At 50.1% G+C, this 20,952-nt stretch overlaps 7 protein-coding genes across 7 annotated transcripts; 5 read left to right on the top strand and 2 right to left on the bottom strand.

Annotated features, from left to right (window-relative positions):
- Positions 1-337: 337 nt before the first annotated feature.
- N7457_009242 (uncharacterized protein) lies at positions 338-1,000 on the top strand (the record flags this gene model as incomplete). The annotated part of the gene is made up of 1 exon (XM_057180285.1): positions 338-1,000. The coding sequence occupies one exon, from the start codon at positions 338-340 to the stop codon at positions 998-1,000; it is 663 nt and encodes a 220-aa protein (XP_057028671.1).
- A 315-nt stretch (positions 1,001-1,315) lies between these two features.
- Positions 1,316-5,795, bottom strand: N7457_009241 (uncharacterized protein; the record flags this gene model as incomplete). Its single annotated transcript, XM_057180284.1, has 6 exons — positions 1,316-2,301; positions 2,352-2,573; positions 2,624-2,710; positions 2,766-5,247; positions 5,307-5,670; positions 5,740-5,795. 6 exons carry the CDS (start codon positions 5,793-5,795, stop codon positions 1,316-1,318), a joined length of 4,197 nt encoding a protein of 1,398 aa, XP_057028670.1.
- A 381-nt stretch (positions 5,796-6,176) lies between these two features.
- On the top strand, positions 6,177-8,067 carry N7457_009240 (KRI1 family protein; the record flags this gene model as incomplete). Its single annotated transcript, XM_057180283.1, has 2 exons — positions 6,177-6,354; positions 6,422-8,067. 2 exons carry the CDS (start codon positions 6,177-6,179, stop codon positions 8,065-8,067), a joined length of 1,824 nt encoding a protein of 607 aa, XP_057028669.1.
- A 1,745-nt stretch (positions 8,068-9,812) lies between these two features.
- Positions 9,813-11,290, top strand: N7457_009239 (putative mitochondrial ADP,ATP carrier protein (Ant); the record flags this gene model as incomplete). The annotated part of the gene is made up of 5 exons (XM_057180282.1): positions 9,813-9,863; positions 10,027-10,048; positions 10,134-10,210; positions 10,438-10,683; positions 10,742-11,290. The coding sequence occupies 5 exons, from the start codon at positions 9,813-9,815 to the stop codon at positions 11,288-11,290; spliced, it is 945 nt and encodes a 314-aa protein (XP_057028668.1).
- Positions 11,291-11,908: 618 nt separating this feature from the next.
- N7457_009238 (uncharacterized protein) lies at positions 11,909-12,589 on the top strand (the record flags this gene model as incomplete). Its single annotated transcript, XM_057180281.1, has 1 exon — positions 11,909-12,589. The coding sequence occupies one exon, from the start codon at positions 11,909-11,911 to the stop codon at positions 12,587-12,589; it is 681 nt and encodes a 226-aa protein (XP_057028667.1).
- A 1,406-nt stretch (positions 12,590-13,995) lies between these two features.
- On the bottom strand, positions 13,996-15,111 carry N7457_009237 (uncharacterized protein; the record flags this gene model as incomplete). The annotated part of the gene is made up of 1 exon (XM_057180280.1): positions 13,996-15,111. The coding sequence occupies one exon, from the start codon at positions 15,109-15,111 to the stop codon at positions 13,996-13,998; it is 1,116 nt and encodes a 371-aa protein (XP_057028666.1).
- Positions 15,112-17,991: 2,880 nt separating this feature from the next.
- On the top strand, positions 17,992-20,117 carry N7457_009236 (putative carboxylesterase; the record flags this gene model as incomplete). The annotated part of the gene is made up of 3 exons (XM_057180279.1): positions 17,992-18,097; positions 18,153-18,522; positions 18,575-20,117. 3 exons carry the CDS (start codon positions 17,992-17,994, stop codon positions 20,115-20,117), a joined length of 2,019 nt encoding a protein of 672 aa, XP_057028665.1.
- Between the last annotated feature and the right edge of the window lie 835 nt (positions 20,118-20,952).

The following is a 20,952-nucleotide window of genomic DNA, read 5'->3' as shown; positions in this document are numbered from 1 at the left end:
CTGAAACCAAAAAAGAAATACAAGACAAGATGCCATGTGTTCTTACTTCGACTTATCGATGATCGCCGCCCCACATAACTTTTTTTTCCTGAAGAACGCAGGACAACGCGAAGAATGAGCCTGAGATCCAAGGATCTATCACTCGAATCTATCACTTAGCCTGACAGATTCCAAGATTCTTATCTTTTGAGTATACATCCCATTTGGGGAAAGCGGTGTCAACAAATCCAGATCTATTCGGGCGGTGAACCCCAAAAATCCCGAGATTTGCAGTTTCGCGACCAGAGCTCCCACTCTTGATCTAGAGCTTTTAAGACAAAGCTCCAGAAAAGCCATGATGGCAGACATACAAGAAGCATCCAATCGCCCCAGTGCATCGGCAGTCAGCCAGCACATCACCACAAACGGCTACGAACCCCCTCATCTCGCAGCATCGGCCCAAGTCCAGCACAACCTCCAGCACCAACACCTCTGGACTTCCATAGTTGGAGATACCATTCCTGGACAAGCAGGGGACTCAAACACACTTCAAAAAGACCCCCGCCAACCCCCACAAGAACCAATTCCTCTCCTCTCAGGCTACCCTCCACACCGTGTGTACACGCATCCAGACGAGCAGCTGTACATGTTAGAGAATGGAATTCGCGAAGACGACCTGGAACCGGAGCGCATGTTTGTGGTGCCGGTGATTCAGGGTCAGCCGTGGACTCTGCGCCATATGGCTGCTGTCTTTGACCGGCTCCCTGATTTTAAGCAAAAAGCCGAGGAGCTTGATGGATCTGTTGATCATACAAACCTGAAGCCGGAGACAGATGATTCAGACCCGAAAAAGGCAGAGCAATTGAATCGATACTATGAAAAGAAAGAGCAGGCTCGTCTGACTAAAGAATGGGGCTCGCAAAAGCTGCTGCTTGCTATGGTTGATAAGGGCATGGGTGGAGACGGGACAGTGGCATATTATGTTGTGCATGAAGGCGAGGTCAAGCCAAGGCAGAACTGAGTGTGCTGGGTAGCTCCGATATGTACATAATTTACCTATACATTTTTCTGCCTCGCGGGGTAACGATGTGACGAATACATTTATTCCTTTATAAGACTTGAGATAGCATTATTATTCAAAATATGTGCAGCGTAATAAAGGATAGGTCATGAAGATATGCACCGAGACTGTACACAAGGAATTCTCGACGGATGATCAGCTAGCCACCGGGTATAGTGATGAGCGAAAAACAAGAGGCAACAAATGCTAAATGGCTGCACTGGATGCTCGACAAGATGCTCAGAGAGACGGCTACAAACTGCAGCAGAAAGAAAATTAAGGAATTAGATCACCACTGTCGTTGAACATGACTTGCTCTTGCTCCATACGGCAACTCGTGCAGTACTCTTCGTACCACTGCTTGACGTTGTCAGCATGGTCAGCGAAGATACGCTGAGCTTTATCCGTCGGGCTTGCCTGAGAGTCATCACCCTGTGAAGCCTCTCCGCCAAGAAGGACCTCGACCTGGCGACAGCGCCGAACCTCCTCGCGAAGCCAACGCTCCCATTCGGTCTGGATGACTTCTTTCTCGATGCTGTTCACGACACGCATTGCGACGAGAAGATTATGCCGATACATGCCAAGGCGCTCACGGGTCTGCTGGAAACGCTTGATGGCGCTCTTGGTCAACGCATCTCTAGGACTTGACGTGCTGACCGACAGCGGCATATCGGTATATCGTATGGTTTGCTCGTGGAAGGTGGCAAAACAATCGCTAGTATTCCCAGTACCAGGCCAGATTGTGGAATTTGCGACTGCGTCATCAACATCCCGCATGTAAATAGATTTGGTCATGACGAGGTTTGGCTGTACACCCAGTCGTGCCATGAAATTGCCTGCGTGCCTCTCGTGCCACCAGTCCCAACTATCTCGCGAGGAATAGTATCCGTTCAAGATTGCACTCGTGGTCAACATGACTAGGATCACCTTGTGTACACTCACGGTCTTCCAAGTCCAGCGAACTACACCAAGAGCCCACAGCATCAGGAAAGACACGCTGGTTTCCATAAATGACAGGAAGGTCTCAAGGAGTAGCTCGTGCATAGCACGCTGTTTCCGGGGCTTGCGGGATTCAAGCTTCAGGTTAGATCCAGCACCATTAAACTGGGAGACTTGGCTTTGGCGTCCAACGTGGCCGAAGATCGTGATGGCTTTTTTGGTTCGACTGTGTGCACCCAACCGGCGCACTTGGTCACTCACCAAATCAACAAGATCCAAGGCATCTTGTTCCAAATCTTCACCTGCCCTTTTGTCGATCACATCTAGCTACGTTAGATGATTGCATTTTACTTCAATGGCGCAGATTACTCACTCTTGAGGCCATACGGGGACCACAGCCACTCGACTTTCGTGTAAACAGCTAGCTTGCTCTTCGACTTGGCCTGGAATGTAATAACAACCTTGCTGACCAGCCGGAAGGAACGTCGGAAGGGAAGATGCCATGGTGTCTTTTTATCGGTGATCACGTAGCATAGATGGTCGTTGAGAACATCGATGATCTGATAATCGGAGATGGCATTGTCGTGGCTGCGGCCTATACAAGATCAGTCAAAGCTAGATCACAAGACCTTTCATTAAGCCTACCAAGGATATCTGTTGTGTCGATATTGTAGTGGAAATCACGCCTCAGATGGTTAGATTCCGTGCTAGCCCATGGGCCTTGTTTGATGTCTTTAAATTGTCAGCATGCATCACGGGTGATTGGAGATATTGGGAATCAAACTACCTCGAGCTTGTCTCTCGTGTAACAGAAGCTGCCAGACAGCGCTCTTGTCCCCAAACAATATATGGAACAAAGCTTTGGGACTTATATCGAGGACCTTTTCAGTGACTAGAACAAGATCACCTTGTGGCACATACTCCACAGGTTGGGTGGGGAGTCTGAATTTAGCAATGTCGCGACCGCGGCCAGTTTTGCCTCCATCCAGCTCAAGATCTTTGTCAACGTAAATGGGAAGTCGAATGTCCTTTCCACGGCCCGGATCAGTAGGGTTCCCTGAATCATTTTTGATCTCTGCAAGGCCAGACGAGAGATCTTCCCAGCTATCTGCGCTGGAAGAACGGTCGGGAGACCCCGTGTCCATCTTTATTAATGCTTTAATCAGAGATTCCAAAGACAATTGCTCAACCGCAATTGAGCTTTGGATCAAGAAATTTAGGCGTTTTTGGAGAAGTTTGAGAGGTTCGAGGAAAGTCTTGATCGTGACACGACCAGGCGTATCACTGCCAAGTGGCGGAACAGTATGAAGGAAAAGGAAGTCACAGTCCCGGCCAGAAGCCGCAGTTACTTCTTTGATTTGCTCCAGGGTGACACCAGTGGTCAGGACCAATCCGAAATGATGGCTGTAGAAATAGATGTTCCTTGTTGTGACATAGGCTCGGCCAGGGAACTCTTGCTGGTCATTTGGACTCCAGGTGGCTCGGAATACTAGTACCAATGCCTCCGATCTTTTGACATCTGGGAAAAGCAATCGGAACTGAGCATCTTGAATCCTCAATTGTTGGGGGTAGTAGCTAGGATATTCATGTCCAAGGCCCAGTGCGCTTTTCGTGAGCTTAACATCATCTCCGTCAAGGCTCACTGTCTGCCTGTGACGTGGACCAGATTGCTGTTTGGGTAAGCCCAAAGCACCTGTTTGATCAGGCTGTGCAGCAATGGTGCGTGTCGAAGTGTCACTTAGAGTGGAAGACGGCTGACCATCGACGCTATACTCATCCGGTTCAGACTTGTTCATACAGCCCCAGTTAGAGCTACCCCACAGGTTCGCCATCATACCACTAGGCATTCCACCAGTGCTATCTGAGACGCCTAAGCCAATACCTCTTTCATTGCTCACAACCACTGCGGCCTTGCTCATACTTGTCGGTGCTGGGGGGTTGGCAAGAGTGGCAGGTGCGAGGCTTGAACCAGGCTCGTCGACATTGCTCAAACTGCGACCTCGGTTACCACTATCGTCATTCACATTGAATGGAACAGTGGTGCTGTAAGGGAGAATGTTGTGACTGGCGGAGATGAGACTGGCTATTCCTCCTGCAGGGCCAGGTATGGAAGGAGATAGTGGAGCCGCGTTATTGGACTTGCGGTGAAGATCCAATTTCTGAATAAGTCTGGAAGTATGCTCTCTCGCATGTTCTCTTGCAGAGCCCTCACCATCCAAGCCTGTGAGTCTTCTGCTGCTGCTTCCAATATCGGTACTGTTCCTCATAGCGTACCCATCACGGTCTGGGACGGGCAGTGTCATACTACGGTCTCCGTTGCCGGGCTCATCGCTCATATGGGGGGTAAGAGAGTCCGCCGGGTCTGCAGCAAACTCAGGAGCCGGAGGCTGAGAAATCGAGAAGGCTGGATCCTGAACTGTAACTTTCCCTGAAACTGAAAGATCAGTACTTGCGGGATTTTCCAATGCTTTCTGTTTAGCAGCCTCAAAGGCACTAATCCACCCCATAAGCTCCTTTTGGTTCTCTGCCTGCAGCAAAATCGTGTTGTTCTTGGTTTTCACTTGGAAACAGAACCGGCGTTCTTCCTGGAATGCAGGACGAATACTGCAAAGCAGCACACCAATTCGGTCGCTCTCTTCAACGCCGCCAGTCCGCGTGCCCTGCACAAGACACCCGAAGATGCCATGCTTGAGGAAAGCCCATCTTTTAACCCAAACAGTACGAGTAGGCTTTCCTGAAAGTGTGCGCAAGTACAGCCAGCCTTGCTTCTCTGGCCGTGTCTCTTTACTCACGTTAATTGTTGAGATAGGACGAGAGCCAAGGTACGGAACAGTGGAGATATTATAGTCTTCCAATTCGCGAGACGGTCGAGCCGCAAACTCCGCAGCTTCCTCAATATGCTTTCTGGTAGAGAGAAGCTCTCGTTTAGAGGACTTTTCACTCCCTTCCATCTCATGAAGCCAACCTTTGATACGGTCCATTTCATGTGCCCATTTCGTGAAGGTCCCACCGTTGTGATTGTGGAATCCCCGGAATTCCCGCCATTGATCGTAAGAGATCTTGACCAGAAGTCGATCAAGCGCATTTCTTATCTGGGGAGCCTGCACTGAATAATCCATAGACGCTTTCAGGTATGCTTTGTGGGCTTCATGGAGCTGGAACGCTTCTTCTCTCAGAGCCGAGGCTTCCTTGGATTTCGACTGAGAAGCAAACCGAGCTTGGAGGTAATCGTACGATTTCTGGGATTGTTCGAGATTGCGACGAATTTCCTGTCGCCATGTCAGATAATTCCACATGCGAACAAGGCGCTTCAGTGAGTCCTCAGTACCTTGAATTGCCGCAAATCTTCTTGGAGGAACTCTCGAATAGGTTCGGCAATTAATGATTCCAACTTCCTAGTTGTTGTGACTAGTCCACTCCAAAGATCTCTGGATCCCTCTCCACACCTCCTCATAGCCAGAAGTGTGTAATCATGATCAACAACCGCTTCCGACACAACGAGGGGATGTGTCGAGTAGGAGAGAAAGTTGCTCACAATACTCTCCACGGCACTCAGCTCGGAGGAAAGCTTTGTTGCAGCCTTGGCATATCCGTCGAGCCATCTTTCCAGGAAATCGACCTGGTCGGAGAAGTAGAGGGTGGTGGCGCGGAAGGTGGGTGAGTCGAGTGCAGCTTCTTTGAGGCCGACCGGGCTGAGGATTAGACGTATGTGTTAGTATGCAAAGAAACATCTCCCCTGGACAGATTTATCAGTTGCTCACACAACGCTCAGAAGCTTCCCCACCTGGGGTAAAGGGGTTTGTGTTTGGTTCGACATCTAGTGCATGTCTCCAGCCATACACTTGATGCGAGCAAAGACCGAAACACGAGCAGCTTGGATAAATCTCCTACAGATCCACCGCTCAATGATGTAGACTCAGTGATCAATTTAAGTTCGAGTCCTGGAGAGACCCCACGTGTATGATTTTGCTCCTTGCGGTGGTCTCGACTTTGCGAGCGACCTCAGCAGCCTCCCGAGGTCTAGGGACGAGATGATCTAATTGGCTACGTCAGGGGTCGGGGTGCCTGCCTTGGTGCCAGATCCCCAAGGCAACCACAAGGCGGTTCATCGAACGAGGGCGGTGTGAGATTTTTTTTTCTTTCTGCCATTTGGAGATTTCACTGAGTCGATCTCCAATCACATATCTGATCACACAAAATGGAGCCTCCTTCTAAGAAGATGCGCAAGCTCTTGGAGCATGACAGCGATAGCGACTCTGGGGATGATGCTGGTGGAGTTCTCCTGGGCAAGCAGTCGCCTGATGCGGGTTTCAAGATCAATGAAGACTACGCTCGTCGATTCGAACACAACAAGAAGAGAGAAGAAGTTGCGAGACGTACGTGTGGCTTATACTAATATCTTCATGTGCCTATCAAATATGCTAACCGATTTTTGATCAATAGTGGAAGCAAAGTATGGCAAGTCCTCCAGCCTTGGAAACCGCCAAGTTGAGGACTCTGAGGATTCCGATTCTGAAGAAGAGGATGACGATGCAGAGCTTGCTACACTAGCTCTGGATGCTGAGATCTCAGCGACTTTGCAGGCTATTCGTTCTAAGGATCCCCGCGTCTACGACAAAGAGGCCAGCTTCTACACCAAGTTCGACCCGGAAGCTGCCAATGCCGCGAAGAATCCCAAGGAAAAGTCGATGACTCTGCGAGAGTACCATACTGAAAATCTTCTGGGTGGTGTCAACCCAGCCGAGGAGGAAAATGTCCCCAGAACCTACGCCCAGGAGCAAGCCGACTTGAAGAACGCCATTGTCAAGGAGATGCACGGAGCGGCAGACAAGTCGGATGAGGAAATGGAAGATGCGGACGATTTCATGGTCCGCAAGCCTGGTCAGGACATTTCGTTGCCCAAGCAGGAAATCAAACTCGACATTGAAAATGCGGACAAAGACCCTGAGACTTTCTTATCCAACTTCTTGTCAGCACGAGCCTGGATTCCTGCCGACAGGCCAGAGCTTCATCCGTTTGATTCGGATGATGATGACGATGATGCGAGGGCCGACGCCTTCGAGGAAGCTTACAACTTCCGTTTCGAAGACCCCAACAAGATGAATGAGGTGATTGTCACCCATTCTCGTGATCTCACCAACAAGCAATCAGTCCGTCGTGAGGAAAAGAGTTCCCGTAAGAAGATTCGCGATGCCGAGCGTCAATTGAAGGAGGAGGAGAAGAAGCAGCGCGAGACTGAGAAGAACCGTCTTCGTAAGCTGAAGACTGAGGAGCTCCAGAAGAAGGTCAACCAAATCAAGGAGGTTGCGGGTCTTCGGGCCTCAAACTTCACGGACGAAGACTGGTCTCGTTTCCTGGACGCTTCCTGGGACGATTCCAACTGGGAATCGGAGATGCAAAAACGTTTTGGTGAGGATTATTACGCCGGAGAGGAGGGCCAAGACAGTGAAAATGAAGAAAGCAAGAAGAAGAAGAAGCCTAAGAAGCCTACATGGGATGATGATATCGACATCAACGACCTGATTCCAGACTACGAGGATGACGAAGCCAAACCGACAGTCGAAGTATCGGAAGCCGAAGAGGAAGATGATGACGAAGCTTCCGGTTCAAAGAAGAAGAGCAAGGCTGAAGAGAAGCGAATTCAAAGACGCGAAGCCCGCAAGGACCGTCTGCGCATCGACGATGCGGTTGAGCGCAATCTGGATCTCGATATCACCCTGCTTCCCGGTGCCACAAAGAAGAACGCCACAAAGTTCCGCTACCGTGAAACCTCCCCACAGAGCTTTGGCTTGACGGCGCAGGATATCCTCATGGCAGACGACACACAGCTCAACAAGTTCGCTGGTCTGAAGAAGCTGGCTTCCTTCCGCGAAGAAGCGCAGAAGCAGCGCGATCAGAAGAGACTGGGCAAGAAGGCCCGTCTTCGTGAATGGCGTAAAGATACTTTCGGTGACGAAAATGGGCCGGAGTTCAAGTTCGGCGGCGATGCCAAACCTAGCCAGTCTGACGAGCCTACTGATGAAGCTAAGGTTGACATCCGGGAAGGTGATGGCTCAAGGAAGAAGAGAAAGAGGTCGAAGAAGCACTAGACATATTGTATCTGCCACATCTACTATTGTTTATATCCTTTTCGAACCAATATATGAAACGAATCAACATTCATTATTTCAAGTCAAAAGGCGCTCGCGCGCAGTTCGGGAGGGCCATAATAAGATACATCTCGTAATCATAATGGTCGTGAGTCAAGCGCCGCATTTGAGAACATATATCACACGAAGACTTGACCAAAAAGAGGTTGATGATGTACGATAGTATCGACCAGTTGCAGATATATACAGACGCATTTACCATCTTTTTTCGCAGCACCATCTCACAGATTAGAGCTCAACTGTGTAGGCATTCTGTATACCTATAGGTGTATCGAGAGATGGCAATTGCTCCAGGAAGTATCACCAATATACTCCATCAGATATACCGGTGGACAACGAGATACCCAGGTAGCTCCGAAAGTGGAAAGCTCCCATGCGACCGGGCCCACTCGGGCGCTAGCGGTTGCCGGGGCGAGAGGACCTCGGGAAAATCCAACTTTGGGTACATACGCCGTACATATCTACTCCGTACATGTAGGTATGTTATTTTGGTTATTTTGGTTACCAAATTACAGGTAGCTATGGCAACTTCCTACTCTGAGCCAGACTTCGGACTATATCTGGGTAATCTGCCTCGAGTAATGTGCAAATTCTTCAAATATCAAGAAAGGTGGATCTGATTGGGTACATACATACATACGACATGCCTGGCATTGTCTAACATGTGAAGTACCTTGGTACATCGTCCAAGCGGCGATCTACCACCTTAAAGTTTGTACCCTTGACATATAAATAGCAGCAAGGGAAAAATGTCTCATATCAAAATCAAGATCCCTCACATTCGGCGAGTCGTGCTGCTACAAGACGTGGGAGGCATTACTCCGTACATTTGCTGGGTCTATGCGAGATCTGTCCCCAGCCCTTTATCAGAATTCCAAGTCAAGTATCAGCCAGTGTAGGTTGGGCGTCGAGGAATCCACTCGCCCGAGCCAAACAAAGGCTACGTGAGTACTAGGTAGCATACTGCATCGATACTTGGGTCCTCTTTGAATGGTAAACCAATAGCGAGGAATGCATTGAGATCCGTACAAGAACACCAGAAGGATAGCCAGAGGATAGCTACGTCGGTGGCAAGTCCGAGATATGCTTTTTCACGTCCGGTTTGCCATCGGATAGCCGGCCAGCAAAAAGGAGGTTGCCCCGGGGAGTGGAGGCCCGGCATTGGACAGGGAAATATACACCGTACATCGTACCCCTACGGTAATGTACGGCGCTTGGACCGTTACTCGGGCCTAGGTACGAGAGGGCGACGTGCACAGTGAACCGTTGTAGCCATGATTGATATGTAGAAGAGGCGTGAGCTGTGTGGAGGCTGTAGTGCACCGAGAACGGGTTCCTCGAATCGAAACATCCATTTGCCCATAGGAACTGTCCAGACCCAATCTCAGGGCCAGCTGGCCAGATTGCAGAATTTTCAGTGGATCGGGAGATATCGGCAGGAGGCGACGGAATACAAACACCGAACGGTAAGATACCGTAATCTATCCCTGTGGGCTTCCTGATTGGGTCTTAGCGCCTGGCGGTCGCTTCTTCCCGTGTACAGTAATTTTTTTTCTGGCCCCCCTTCCCGCCTTCAGTCTTCCTTTTTCTTCCCTCTTATTATTCCAGGTGTCTCTTTCTTCTTGACACTCTTTCCATCTCCTCTCTTTTTTTTTGCATCCCGTTTCTTTTGCACTATCTTCAAAATGGGTTCCAGTGACGCTCAAAAGGCCGACAAGTCGGTTTTCGGCATGCCCGTGAGTATCTCTTGAGCTTATGAGCTGGTCTGGATGTTGCGCGAAGAATGATATGAGATGCTCAGCATCAAACATTGAAACCTCGGAACGTGACTTCAAAGACCAGTGACCATGAGCTTGATGTCAATTCCAACTGAACAATCATGCTAACCAACTTTCGCAGGGCTTCGTTGTCGACTTCCTTAGTACGTGTGACGCTTGATCCTTTACAGGAGACTGGCTATTGCTAGCTTTCATAAGGGTTGAACATTCCAACTAACTGATATTTAGTGGGTGGTGTTTCCGCCGCTGTCTCCAAGACCGCTGCTGCCCCCATTGAGCGTATCAAGCTCCTGATCCAGAACCAGGTTGGTCACTATCCGTCAGGCCTCGATTGAAATGGTCTAGGGGTTGAAAATATTCCTCATTTGTGGTTACAATCGTGATTGCAATTGAGTACGGATTTCTGTACTGGACACGAACTGCATTTTCGCATTGATCGCGTCCAGTGAAAAATTTTTCACCCTTGGCCAATCACAGTCGACCTTTTCTCTCAATATCAGCAATTCAGCATCTAACCGCAACCAATCAATAGGATGAGATGCTCAAGGCCGGTCGTCTCGACCGCAAGTACGAGGGTATCGCTGACTGCTTCCGCCGTACCTCCTCCGCCGAGGGTGTTGTCTCCTTGTGGCGTGGTAACACCGCCAACGTCATCCGTTACTTCCCCACCCAGGCCCTCAACTTCGCTTTCCGCGATACCTACAAGTCCATGTTCGCCTACAAGAAGGAGCGTGATGGATACGCCAAGTGGATGATGGGTAACCTTGCCTCCGGTGGTGTACGTACCCCCCTGAAAAAATTTTCCGCTCATGAATCACAACTAACAAAAACCACAGGCTGCCGGTGCCACTTCCCTCCTCTTCGTCTACTCCCTGGACTACGCCCGTACCCGTCTTGCCAACGACGCCAAGTCCGCCAAGGGCTCCGGTGAGCGCCAGTTCAACGGTCTCGTTGATGTCTACCGCAAGACCCTCGCCTCCGACGGTATTGCCGGTCTCTACCGTGGCTTCGGTCCCTCCGTTCTCGGAATTGTCGTCTACCGTGGTCTCTACTTCGGCATGTACGATTCCATCAAGCCCGTTCTCCTCGTTGGTCCTCTTGAGGGCTCTTTCCTCGCCTCCTTCCTTCTCGGCTGGACCGTCACCACCGGTGCCGGTGTTGCCTCTTACCCTCTTGACACCGTTCGCCGCCGCATGATGATGACCTCCGGTGAGGCCGTCAAGTACTCCTCCTCCATGGATGCTGCCCGCCAGATCGTCGCCAAGGAGGGTGTCAAGTCTCTCTTCAAGGGTGCCGGTGCTAACATCCTCCGTGGTGTTGCCGGTGCTGGTGTCCTGTCCATCTACGACAAGGCCCAGCTCCTCCTCCTCGGAAAGAAGTTCTAAGCGACTCGCTGAAAAGTGTGTCACTAGCCACTGTAGTTATACTGGAGTAGGGGGTGAATACCTCACCCAGTGCAACCACTGGGCGTCGAGGTTGTGGGACGGTCAAAAGATAGATGCGTCAAGAAATGGGTTCCGAGGGAGGTTGACGCCTAGAGTGGTGATTCTTCCTTTTTGTACCCAATGTACTTTACTTCCTGCAAACTCTTTCGTTTTTCTTCAAAATATCTTCCTTCGTAGAGACTGTAAAAGTAAACCAATAGACCTCAGATGTCCCGACTAAATCTGGCTGGTTCTCCTTGGACAAGCACTGCCCTTCGTGATCCTTTCCGTATGAAATGAATAGCTGAAAGAACAACACAGCACATTGTATTTACCCCGTGTAATCCGTCATATCTTTCAAGGTTCCCATCAGCCAAGTGATATCTAGTGTATGTCCACATTGAAACCAACCCAGGTTCCAGATAGCCCCATATCCACAGACAACGACCAAAAAGAGGACCCCCAAAGCGGCAAGGCTCCACAGCGGCAATTCATGACGTCCAAGCTCCTTGAAGCTATAGCCTCTCAACTCCCCAACTCCTACCACTCCCACCACTCCCCATCCCCTCAACATCCAAAATGTCCTCTCTACCAGGAATCCAAACCTACAACACAGCTCCAGTAAACGCCAACAAAGACACCCACGCAGCAACCCCCGAACCCGAACCCGCCACTGCAACCTCACCCTCCCACCCAGCACCAGCAACAGCAACAGCAACAGCCCCATCCAACCCTTCACTCTACACACCCGCCCAACCCAGCAACCTCCAACCAGGCGCACCACCAACACCATCAACAGCTCCAATCCCTCCCACCACCCTCCCCGACCCAACATCAACAACCACCGCCGAACCACAACCAGTCGCGCGCCCAATACCACCAATAGCAGAAACCCACGGCGCACCACCATACTCCCCACTCCCGCCCCCCAAAGCCGGCGAGCCAGTCCCGCCGGCAGCAGCCCAGCCTGCACACCACAGCTACACGCAGTCTTACTCCTTTGCGCCAGCGGGTCAGCAGGGCGTAACCCCGAACTCGACTTCCGCGGCTTACTCCTCTGTGTACCCGAGCGCGGGACAGACTCCGCCGTTGTACTACGGGAGCGGTGCTGGGACTGGATCTGGGGGTGGAGCGGATAGTGGTTTCCCCGAGGAGGAGGGGTTTATGGGTGCGGCGAAGGGGTGGATGCGGTGGTCTGGGGGGAAGTTGGCAGAGGTTGAGAAGGGGATTTGGAAGAAGATCAATGATATTCATGATTAGAGAGGGGTAGGGGTTTGGACTTGGGTGTTTATCTTTTATTTTGGTTGTTTTGTATTATTATGGGGGTTTGTGCTTTGGGGTCCTTTTTGGATATAAAGCTGGGAAGGGTGTGGATTAGGTACTATTATGGATATGATTCATGGAGGGGGGATTAGAATGGGATATGGGCTGGTTTTGTACTTGAGTTTGGAGTTTGATTGTTATCAATGAGAGTGATTTGGTTGGAATATACACAGAGATTGTAAGAGATGTTTTTGTGGTAGTCTCTAATTACCTGGTAGATTGTAGGGTCATTCAAGATTTGAAATGGACAACAGTAAATGTCCCATGATAACCTGGAGTAAGTGCATATCGAATGGCGTGGATTCAGCACAGGAATTAGCCCATAGAACTGGTAGCCTACAGAATCAAAAGAAACACCTCCGGATATACCTAGGTAAGAGGATGGTAAATAAACCGTGCAGGATTGCAACGGGCTGATTTTCTAAACTACCTAAGTCACTATGTACTTCCATCGTATCCCCGGCTGGGAAGCGTTAAGTGTCCCAGCCTCTGAGCCCATTTCCACCTAAGACAATGCACAGATAAAAAAAAACCTGCAATGTACAAAAGAACATGCGTAGAGCACATGGACCGAAACACAGACACACAGAGAAAGAGCAACGAGAGTAGAGAGGAGATTAAAGAACAACTTCTCAGTGGAATCAGTGAAGATGACCGAGACAATCAGACTAGAACGAGATTCCCAGACAAGATAGAGCGGGCCAGTGCAATCAATAAAGAAGACCGGAACCTCCAGATAAGTGGGTGATTCGGAGAATGATTGGGGAGTTGTTCGAATGAAGAACCCATACAAAAGAAAGAAAATGAAAGGTGAGAAGTATTAAAAAAAAGTCCGAAGTATGGTTGAAGAAAGAGACAGAGGTCTTGTAGCAATGAGAGCTGACTTGACTGATGCAAAGATAAAACGCCAGAATGAACAGATGGCAGACAGTGGGAACCACTGTGAGCCATCCTGGTTAAAGAAAAAAAAAGCAGAGAAAAGACGGGGTATTTGAACTTGTCCCAGTGGTTGCAGACCTCGACGGTTGCAACCCCGAATCGTCATGACAAGTGGTTTCGTAGCAGGCATCATAAGAGAAAAGTGAAGACTTCAACGCCGTGTTGGAAACCCAATACCACAAAAAAATCCAGCCCAACGCCCATCAGTCGAGCTAGCTGCAGTGCTAGCCAATTTTTCTGGCTTTGTATTTTTCTGGATTAATTGTCACCGAAAGAAAACGGCGCGCCAAGAGCGGTCCAGACCAGCCCCGACGGCCTGGGTATGAATATGAAAAGAAAAAGTGTATCACAAGAAGAAAAACCGAACGAAAATAAACGCCAATCATGATGAAGGTGGGGGGGCTTTACATGGAGCCCAGGCGGAGGAGTGCTTCCACAGCAGCGCGTTCCTGAGTGTCAAAGGTGCGAGGTGCCGGCTTGGCCGCCAGAGATGGCAGAGTGGGAGGGAAAATCCCAGAAGGCTGGGGCTTTGCCCGTGCAGCGACATGTCCCTTGATGAGACTGCCGTTGTTGTTCATTGAGCGAGCGCGCAACGCGTCGGCGCCAATCTGCGCCCAGTCCTCCTCATCGGTGACATCGCCTTCATCCCACTCGTTCTCCTGCATTTCATCAGGAGCTTCCGAGGAAGAGCAGTACTCGCCGTCGCCATCAAGGGACATTTTGTCGGCCTCGTGTTCAAGCATGTCGAGATCCTCGTGCATGCCGTAATCGTCGTTGTAGGAGAATGCCGTGGATTCGGCGAAGCTCATACGGTATGGATGACGGCTACCACCCTGCCAACTCGACTGGCCTTGGATCTGTAGGCCACGCTGCTGGAAAGAACCCGCAACGCTTGAAGGGGGCGATGCCGACGAGTTCAAATCGCGGTCATGCACAGGCTCACCGCGACGTCGCGCGTCCCAGCGGCCCCAACCGATCTTCTCAAACACCACGTCGCCTCCAATTCCACCCGCTTCCCCTCCGTTCCCTCGACCTTCCAACGCCGCAACAACCAGTCTGCGCGCTTTGGCTGGGGGAATGCGCGAAAAGCCAGGGACCGAGGTTGTCAGATGACCCATAACGTGGCGAATGGCCAACGGGCCCTGCTGGAGCAAGATGTCGGGAAGGTGGTATCTGGCCAGCATGGCAGGGGTAATTGCGCCCATGCTGTCGAGGTCGTCGGCAGGTCGGGAGACGTTCTGACCGTTGGCGTATTCCATCGCATCCTGAAGATCGATGTCAGAGTCCAACTGGGGGACAGTCGATAGCGGCGATCCTGGCGACAGTGACCCACGTCGTTTGAAGGTCTGGGGAGGAAGGGTGGGCGAGATAGAGTTGGGTGGCGTGAGCAGCATCGCAGGTTGTCCGGATCGCGCAGGCACACGGCCGCCACCCAGGCCAGCACGGCGCTGAGGGATATCAACCGACGCAGTCTTGCCAGCAAGAGCCATTGCAATACTGGAATTGGTCTGGGAAGCCATGATGAACAGAAGTTTGATTTGTGAAAGGAGAAGACCTAAGAGGGCGCAACCCGGGGTATATGAGTCAGACGACCTGTTCCAATACGCGACAAAGCAGTACCACGGACAGAGCGGGTGGCAACAGAAAAGTCTCAAAGAAGTAAAAACAAAGGGACACTCACCTTTCACACAGATAGTGACACAGAGTCACCGATGGAGCCGTGTAGCGAGGTTAGGACCAACTGTTTAGGGCTTGGATCCACGCAGGGGATGCGACGCGGTAAGGGGAGAAGTGATAAGTCGCGATAAGAACCGATATCAGGGGGGGTGGAATGTTCTTAAGAGAGTTCTCAACAGGAGAGCAGAGCAGAGAAGAAGAGACGAGGGGTATGACGAGGCCCGATGCTCAGGACGTGACTCCAAATAAGCCCTGGCCCAAGTATGGCAATCAGGAAGGCGCGTGGGCCGGTTGATTGGCGCCTCGTGGACACCGGGTGCTTCCGGCCTGTGATACTCCTTTTGCTACGACATTATTACCTCGTTTCTAGATTCGAGACCTTTGGACGGAGTATACATGACCCTTGGGGTGCTTCCACCGGTTCACGTTCAACTGGTTTCTACATAGGCCTTCGTAGTCATGTTCAACACTAGAAGGTGTATCCCTGAGGCGATCGGCTTGAGCAAGAGAACAAGGAATACAGGGAATACAAGGAACTCCAGTTCCCTGTTCCCCCACTGGTGAAGGTAAGAAACAGAAAAGAAAAAAAAAACCCCTCATGCCAAGTGGTTATCAGCCAGTCATGGCGATCGCGAGTGCTCGTGCGTCTTTACTGAACGCTTGCAGCGCTCCAGGGCGTAACCCTATTTCCTATCATCGGCTGATAACCCTCCTCCAGGGCACGTGGACTCACGTTCGTTGCCTCTGATTCATCGTCCTGGGAAGACTACGTTACAATGTCCCTGTTGACTCTGCACTGCTCATCCCCATTCTCTTTCTTTGTTCTTGACTGGGAATTGCCCATGGAGTACGGAGTACATCTATGTTCGAAATCTCACTAAGTACTAGGTACCTCCACTTTCCCTCGGGTCCCACTATAATCTGGACTCGGGTCCCTTGACGTCACTGGTACCGGTGACCTTGGAATGTTGATTTCCCGTTCTTCTTTGGTGCATACTCCGTAGTGTGTGTTGTTTCGTGTACTCCGTACTCTCCGGAGGACATCTGGTCAAACATGCTGGTCTACCCAAAATTAGGCAACCCCTGCACAAGAATACCCAATTCTATCCATACTGCTTATCTTCGAGGAATGGAATCCTGCATAGTTGACACCTGGACCAGTCCCGTTGCCCCGAGGAATGCCTTGTCTTAGTGCGAGGTCCATGTACGGAGTATGTACAACATAGCCCCTCGGACATCGATTATGGACTTGTAGATGCACAACTTTACAGATAGAAGGTCTGTGTAGGAAATTACGGAATTCCTCATTTCGGTCATGATTTTCCCGACTGTGGGGAGGGTAGATGCGGGTGACGAGAGAGCCCTGCATGTCACCTTCGCTACAATCCCACCCTTTCGAGCCTAGATACTTGCCTTTTTAACCCCTCAATGGCGCAACGGCCGAGGTAATTGCCCTCCGGCTCCTGCTCCGAGTGTGCCTTGCTCGGTTCCTGGCTGATCTCGTCTTGTCCCTGCGGCATTGCTAAGCGATCGTCTTGATTTGAGATGCAAATCCCAACTTCGAGCCCTACTTGTCTCACAATCGCTTGGTTGCCTACGGAAGATAATGTGATCAGACCATAGTTATTCAATCATCTGACTCAGAGAGAGAGAGCGGTTGGCAAAGGGATTTACTTGCCGATGGCTATTATATTCAGTTCGGAGCTGAACCGTTGACCGTCGTGTCTGGACATCTCAGCCTCACTTGCCTGTTCCTGCCCTCCGCGCTGACCAAAGACCTAAATTAAAACATCCCTCACTCAGATCCCTCATGTTTCCCACAAAAAGAAACACATATCCCTCTACCTGGTCAGGCAGCCTATCATCGGTATACCGGATAGAGCAAGCAGTCGTCGTATAACTAGGGCCCTCATAAGCCGCTAGTTTTTCCGCCTCTTCTGCTGTCGGCACCTCGTAGACAGTTCCTAGAACTCTATCCCCCGGGTCACCGGACAGTAAGGCTGGGTAATGCCCCCACAGCTTACATTGGTATCCCTCGATGCACGCGGGTCGCAAGTGAGCCACCTCTCTCGGACCCAGCAGATCTCCTAGGAGACTTGGGTCTTGCAGCGAACCGTAGAAGAAGTAGAAGCCTGTTGGAGCAGGTCCTTGATTTTGAGATCGGAATTGAGATTGGAAGAAACGACTGGGGGAGGTCGTTTGTATCTTGCGGACGGAGGATGGAATTTTTGAGCAAAGGTTCTCTGGGGGAGGAGGGGGTGGTGGTATACAGTCTCTTGATCGTGCCAAGTTAGACATAACGGTGCTAGTATCATGAATTGGAAATGTCAAGAGAGCACTGGATCGGTAGATTAGTGGTCCATATGTCCATCGATGATTGTGGGGGACACAACCCTTGCGACTGCGGGGAATCGTAGACGCTTCCACTACACACGTTATGACGCGGTCTCGAAGAATATCATATAGAGGCCTCTTCTTCTTCTGAGCCCGCCATGTCGAAGGAAAATAGAGGTGCCAAAACCCCTGTGATTACCGGATAAATAGCGCATCTTCATGTCCTGTTTTACCACGGTCATCTTGCCGGCGCGGGGAGACAACTGCCTAAACAACTAAGTACGGAGACATATGCGGACGATTAGCCAGGCACAGAGATGCCAACTAAGAAAAATGGATGTCCTCCCGCGTAGTCCGGGAGATTCTTCCAGTTGGTCCTTCATTTCATCATGGTCAAGTGTGTTCTGACATTTCTCTGTTTGGCAATCGCCACCGCACTGAGCCCGGAGTCGTTGAACTCTGATATATCGATTCTCATCCACAATGATTTGCTAGGTAAACAACCTTGGGCATCACCAAAGATTTGAACCAACCACTCACTACCTCGCAGAAACAGAAAGTCCTTTTTCAGGCTCGGGAATCATAGCCCTCGACGCGAGACCATGGCAAGAAGCCACTCAAAGCTGCCAAAGCGTTGGCGAGGGTCTCTGGGGAATTGGTTCTAGTTATGAAAACATCCAAAGCGACTTGGAATACCTTGTATTGCAAGGAAAATATACCCGGGGCCAACGTTTTTGGGTTGCCTCCGACCATCGCAAGCTGTCGACCATTGACACGAATGGTCAGATCTATAACGCCTCTGCATACGAAAAGCTGCCCGTCCTTTGTACACAAAGTGCACCTTACTCCAATATCACATTTCAGGATACCAGCTCGCAGTGGCAAGTGACGGTGCATTCCAACAACGAGTATCTCACTGGGTAAGAATCTTGAACCTGGTCCAAATCTCGTAATCCGTCCTAATAAATATAGGTTTCGGGATCGATTCAGCTTCCGATTTCTAGGAATCCGCTATGCTGATCAGCCTCAGCGATGGGATTACTCACAATTGTATAGAGGAAGTGGTACAAAAGTCTCGGCCCTTGACTACGGCTCTGACTGTATACAAGGCACCACTGGCTCAGAGGATTGTCTGTTCCTCAATGTCTGGACTACTTATCTTCCTAAGCACACGACCATTGAAAAGAGTAACCTAAAACCCGTGATGCTCTGGATCCACGGTGGAGCCTTTTTGAGTGGCACTGGCAGTGATCCGACGTCCGACGGCGGCAATCTAGCCTCGAGAGGCGACGTGGTGGTCGTCACGATAAATTATCGGTTGGGCACACTTGGGTACCTTGCATTGAATGATGGCAAGACCAATGGAAACTACGGGTTGGCAGATCAAACTACGGCGCTGGAGTGGGTTCGTCGAAACATTCAGGACTTCGGCGGCGATCCGGACAGAGTGACCATATTCGGACAGTCGGCTGGTGCAGCCTCTGTGCGGGCATTGCTTGCATCTCCTAAAGCACGAGGTAACTTTGCTGGTGCAATCATGCATAGTAATCTTGGAGGCTTGGCTTATGGCACAACCTACTCGAAGTACTACACCATCGACCAGGAGATGGAGGTTGTAGGGAGAGGTATTCTGGATGAGACGAACTGTACACATGCTGTCTCACCGGTTGAATGTCTGAGGTTACTGCCCGCATCAACAATTGCAAACCTCGCCGACCCTGCGCGGTATCTGGTTGTCGATGGGGTCTATCTCCAAAGCTCGGAGCTTGATCTGACCAACTCAGCATCAACTGCCCATGTACCTCTGATGATGGGCGCAATGAGAGACGATGGTGCTGCCATAATTGGCTATCCCGAAGTTGGACAATCTCTGAAGTCCTTCCTCAATGAGACCGGTTTACCCGATTCAGTCGCACCAAGCGCTCTCTTCCCCGTGCCATCAACGACCAACGCTACCCTGGATATCTTCAATACTTCATCCCGAATAGCTACAGATGCCATGTTCCGCTGCATTGACCAAGCAACTGCACAAGCTGGTTCAAAAAACCACATTTTCCCCGATATCTTCTACTACGGGTTCAATCGGTCATATCAAATGCCCGGTTGGTCACCTAATGCCCCATTGTGCAATGCGCCTATTACAGACGAGTTCCCAAATGGCGATCCCAGTCAGGATTACTTCAAATGTCATTCAGGTGAATTGTTTTACGTGTTTGGGAGTTTCCGTCGCCAGGGCTTGCCGTTCCGGGATGAGTTCGACCTACCCTTTGGGCAGTATGTGCTAGATTCTTGGACCAGTTTTGCGAGAACGGCTAGGCCTACTCCTAATTTGGAATTTCTGAGGACGAGAGGGTATGTTAACACGACTCGAGAAGTTGAGACGACTGGGCCGTGGAGGCCTTTCAGTGAGCATGGCCAGCTTCGGCTGCTTCAGTGGCCGTCCAGCATGAGGGATCTGGATGATCTGGCACAATGTCATGCGTTAGATTTGCCCTTAGACTACTTCATCTACTAGAATTGGACAAATTTGTTCTGGTGGATTGCTGGTCTTGATGTCCAGGCGGTACATAGATGACTGTCGACCAGGTAGGTACAAATTTCCTACAGAGTATTGTTTCTGTTGGATTCCTTGTAAGGTTATTCCATAACTCTTGGCTTTGTCAACTATCAACAACCATAACAATGCATTATGGTGTCTACATCTGTAGACGTCAACGGTTTCATTCAATTCCCATACTTATCTTGAGTAAGTATGTCTGTTTGTTTCGTTTGGCTTATTGATTGATGCGTTGTGATCCATATATTTATTTCTTTAGGATGGGCATAGTGGCTGGGATCAGAGGACATAAAGGATTATTCTCGTTCTTCTGTTCGGTCTTCCATGGATACACAGTCCTTTATTCTTAGTCCCCAGTCTTTTTCTTTCGGACCATCTTGGGAGTATTTCAAGACTATGCTGAGTATACAATCTCTTTGAGGATTGCTTACGGTTTCCTTCATAAGATCGCTTCAATATGTTACAGAAATGGCCGTGGTACAGTATAAGCTTCATGAAGGCCCGAGTAGATGCTAATATCCACACCAACTATTCCAACATTGATCCCCTTTCCAAAAATTTTCACACGCTATTATCACAATACCCAGAAAACCATCCTGCCAAGAGCAATACAAGCCGGGAGACTTCACCGTTCGGGATTATCTTGAGAATATTAACCTGAAATACTGGACAGCAACATATGCCCTTCGAATGGGGTATTGATCATGTAGTATTCATTCTATTAAGTACTAAATCTATAGCACTCCCTACGTAAGGTGATGTGAGATCATGGAAATATACTTCAGCAAGTAAT

Source organism: Penicillium paradoxum, assembly GCF_028828445.1.
Source record: "Penicillium paradoxum strain IBT 22861 chromosome Unknown utg000007l_segment0_segment0, whole genome shotgun sequence".
Lineage (NCBI taxonomy): Eukaryota > Fungi > Ascomycota > Eurotiomycetes > Eurotiales > Aspergillaceae > Penicillium > Penicillium paradoxum.
This window is presented reverse-complemented; position numbering and strand designations above follow the sequence as displayed.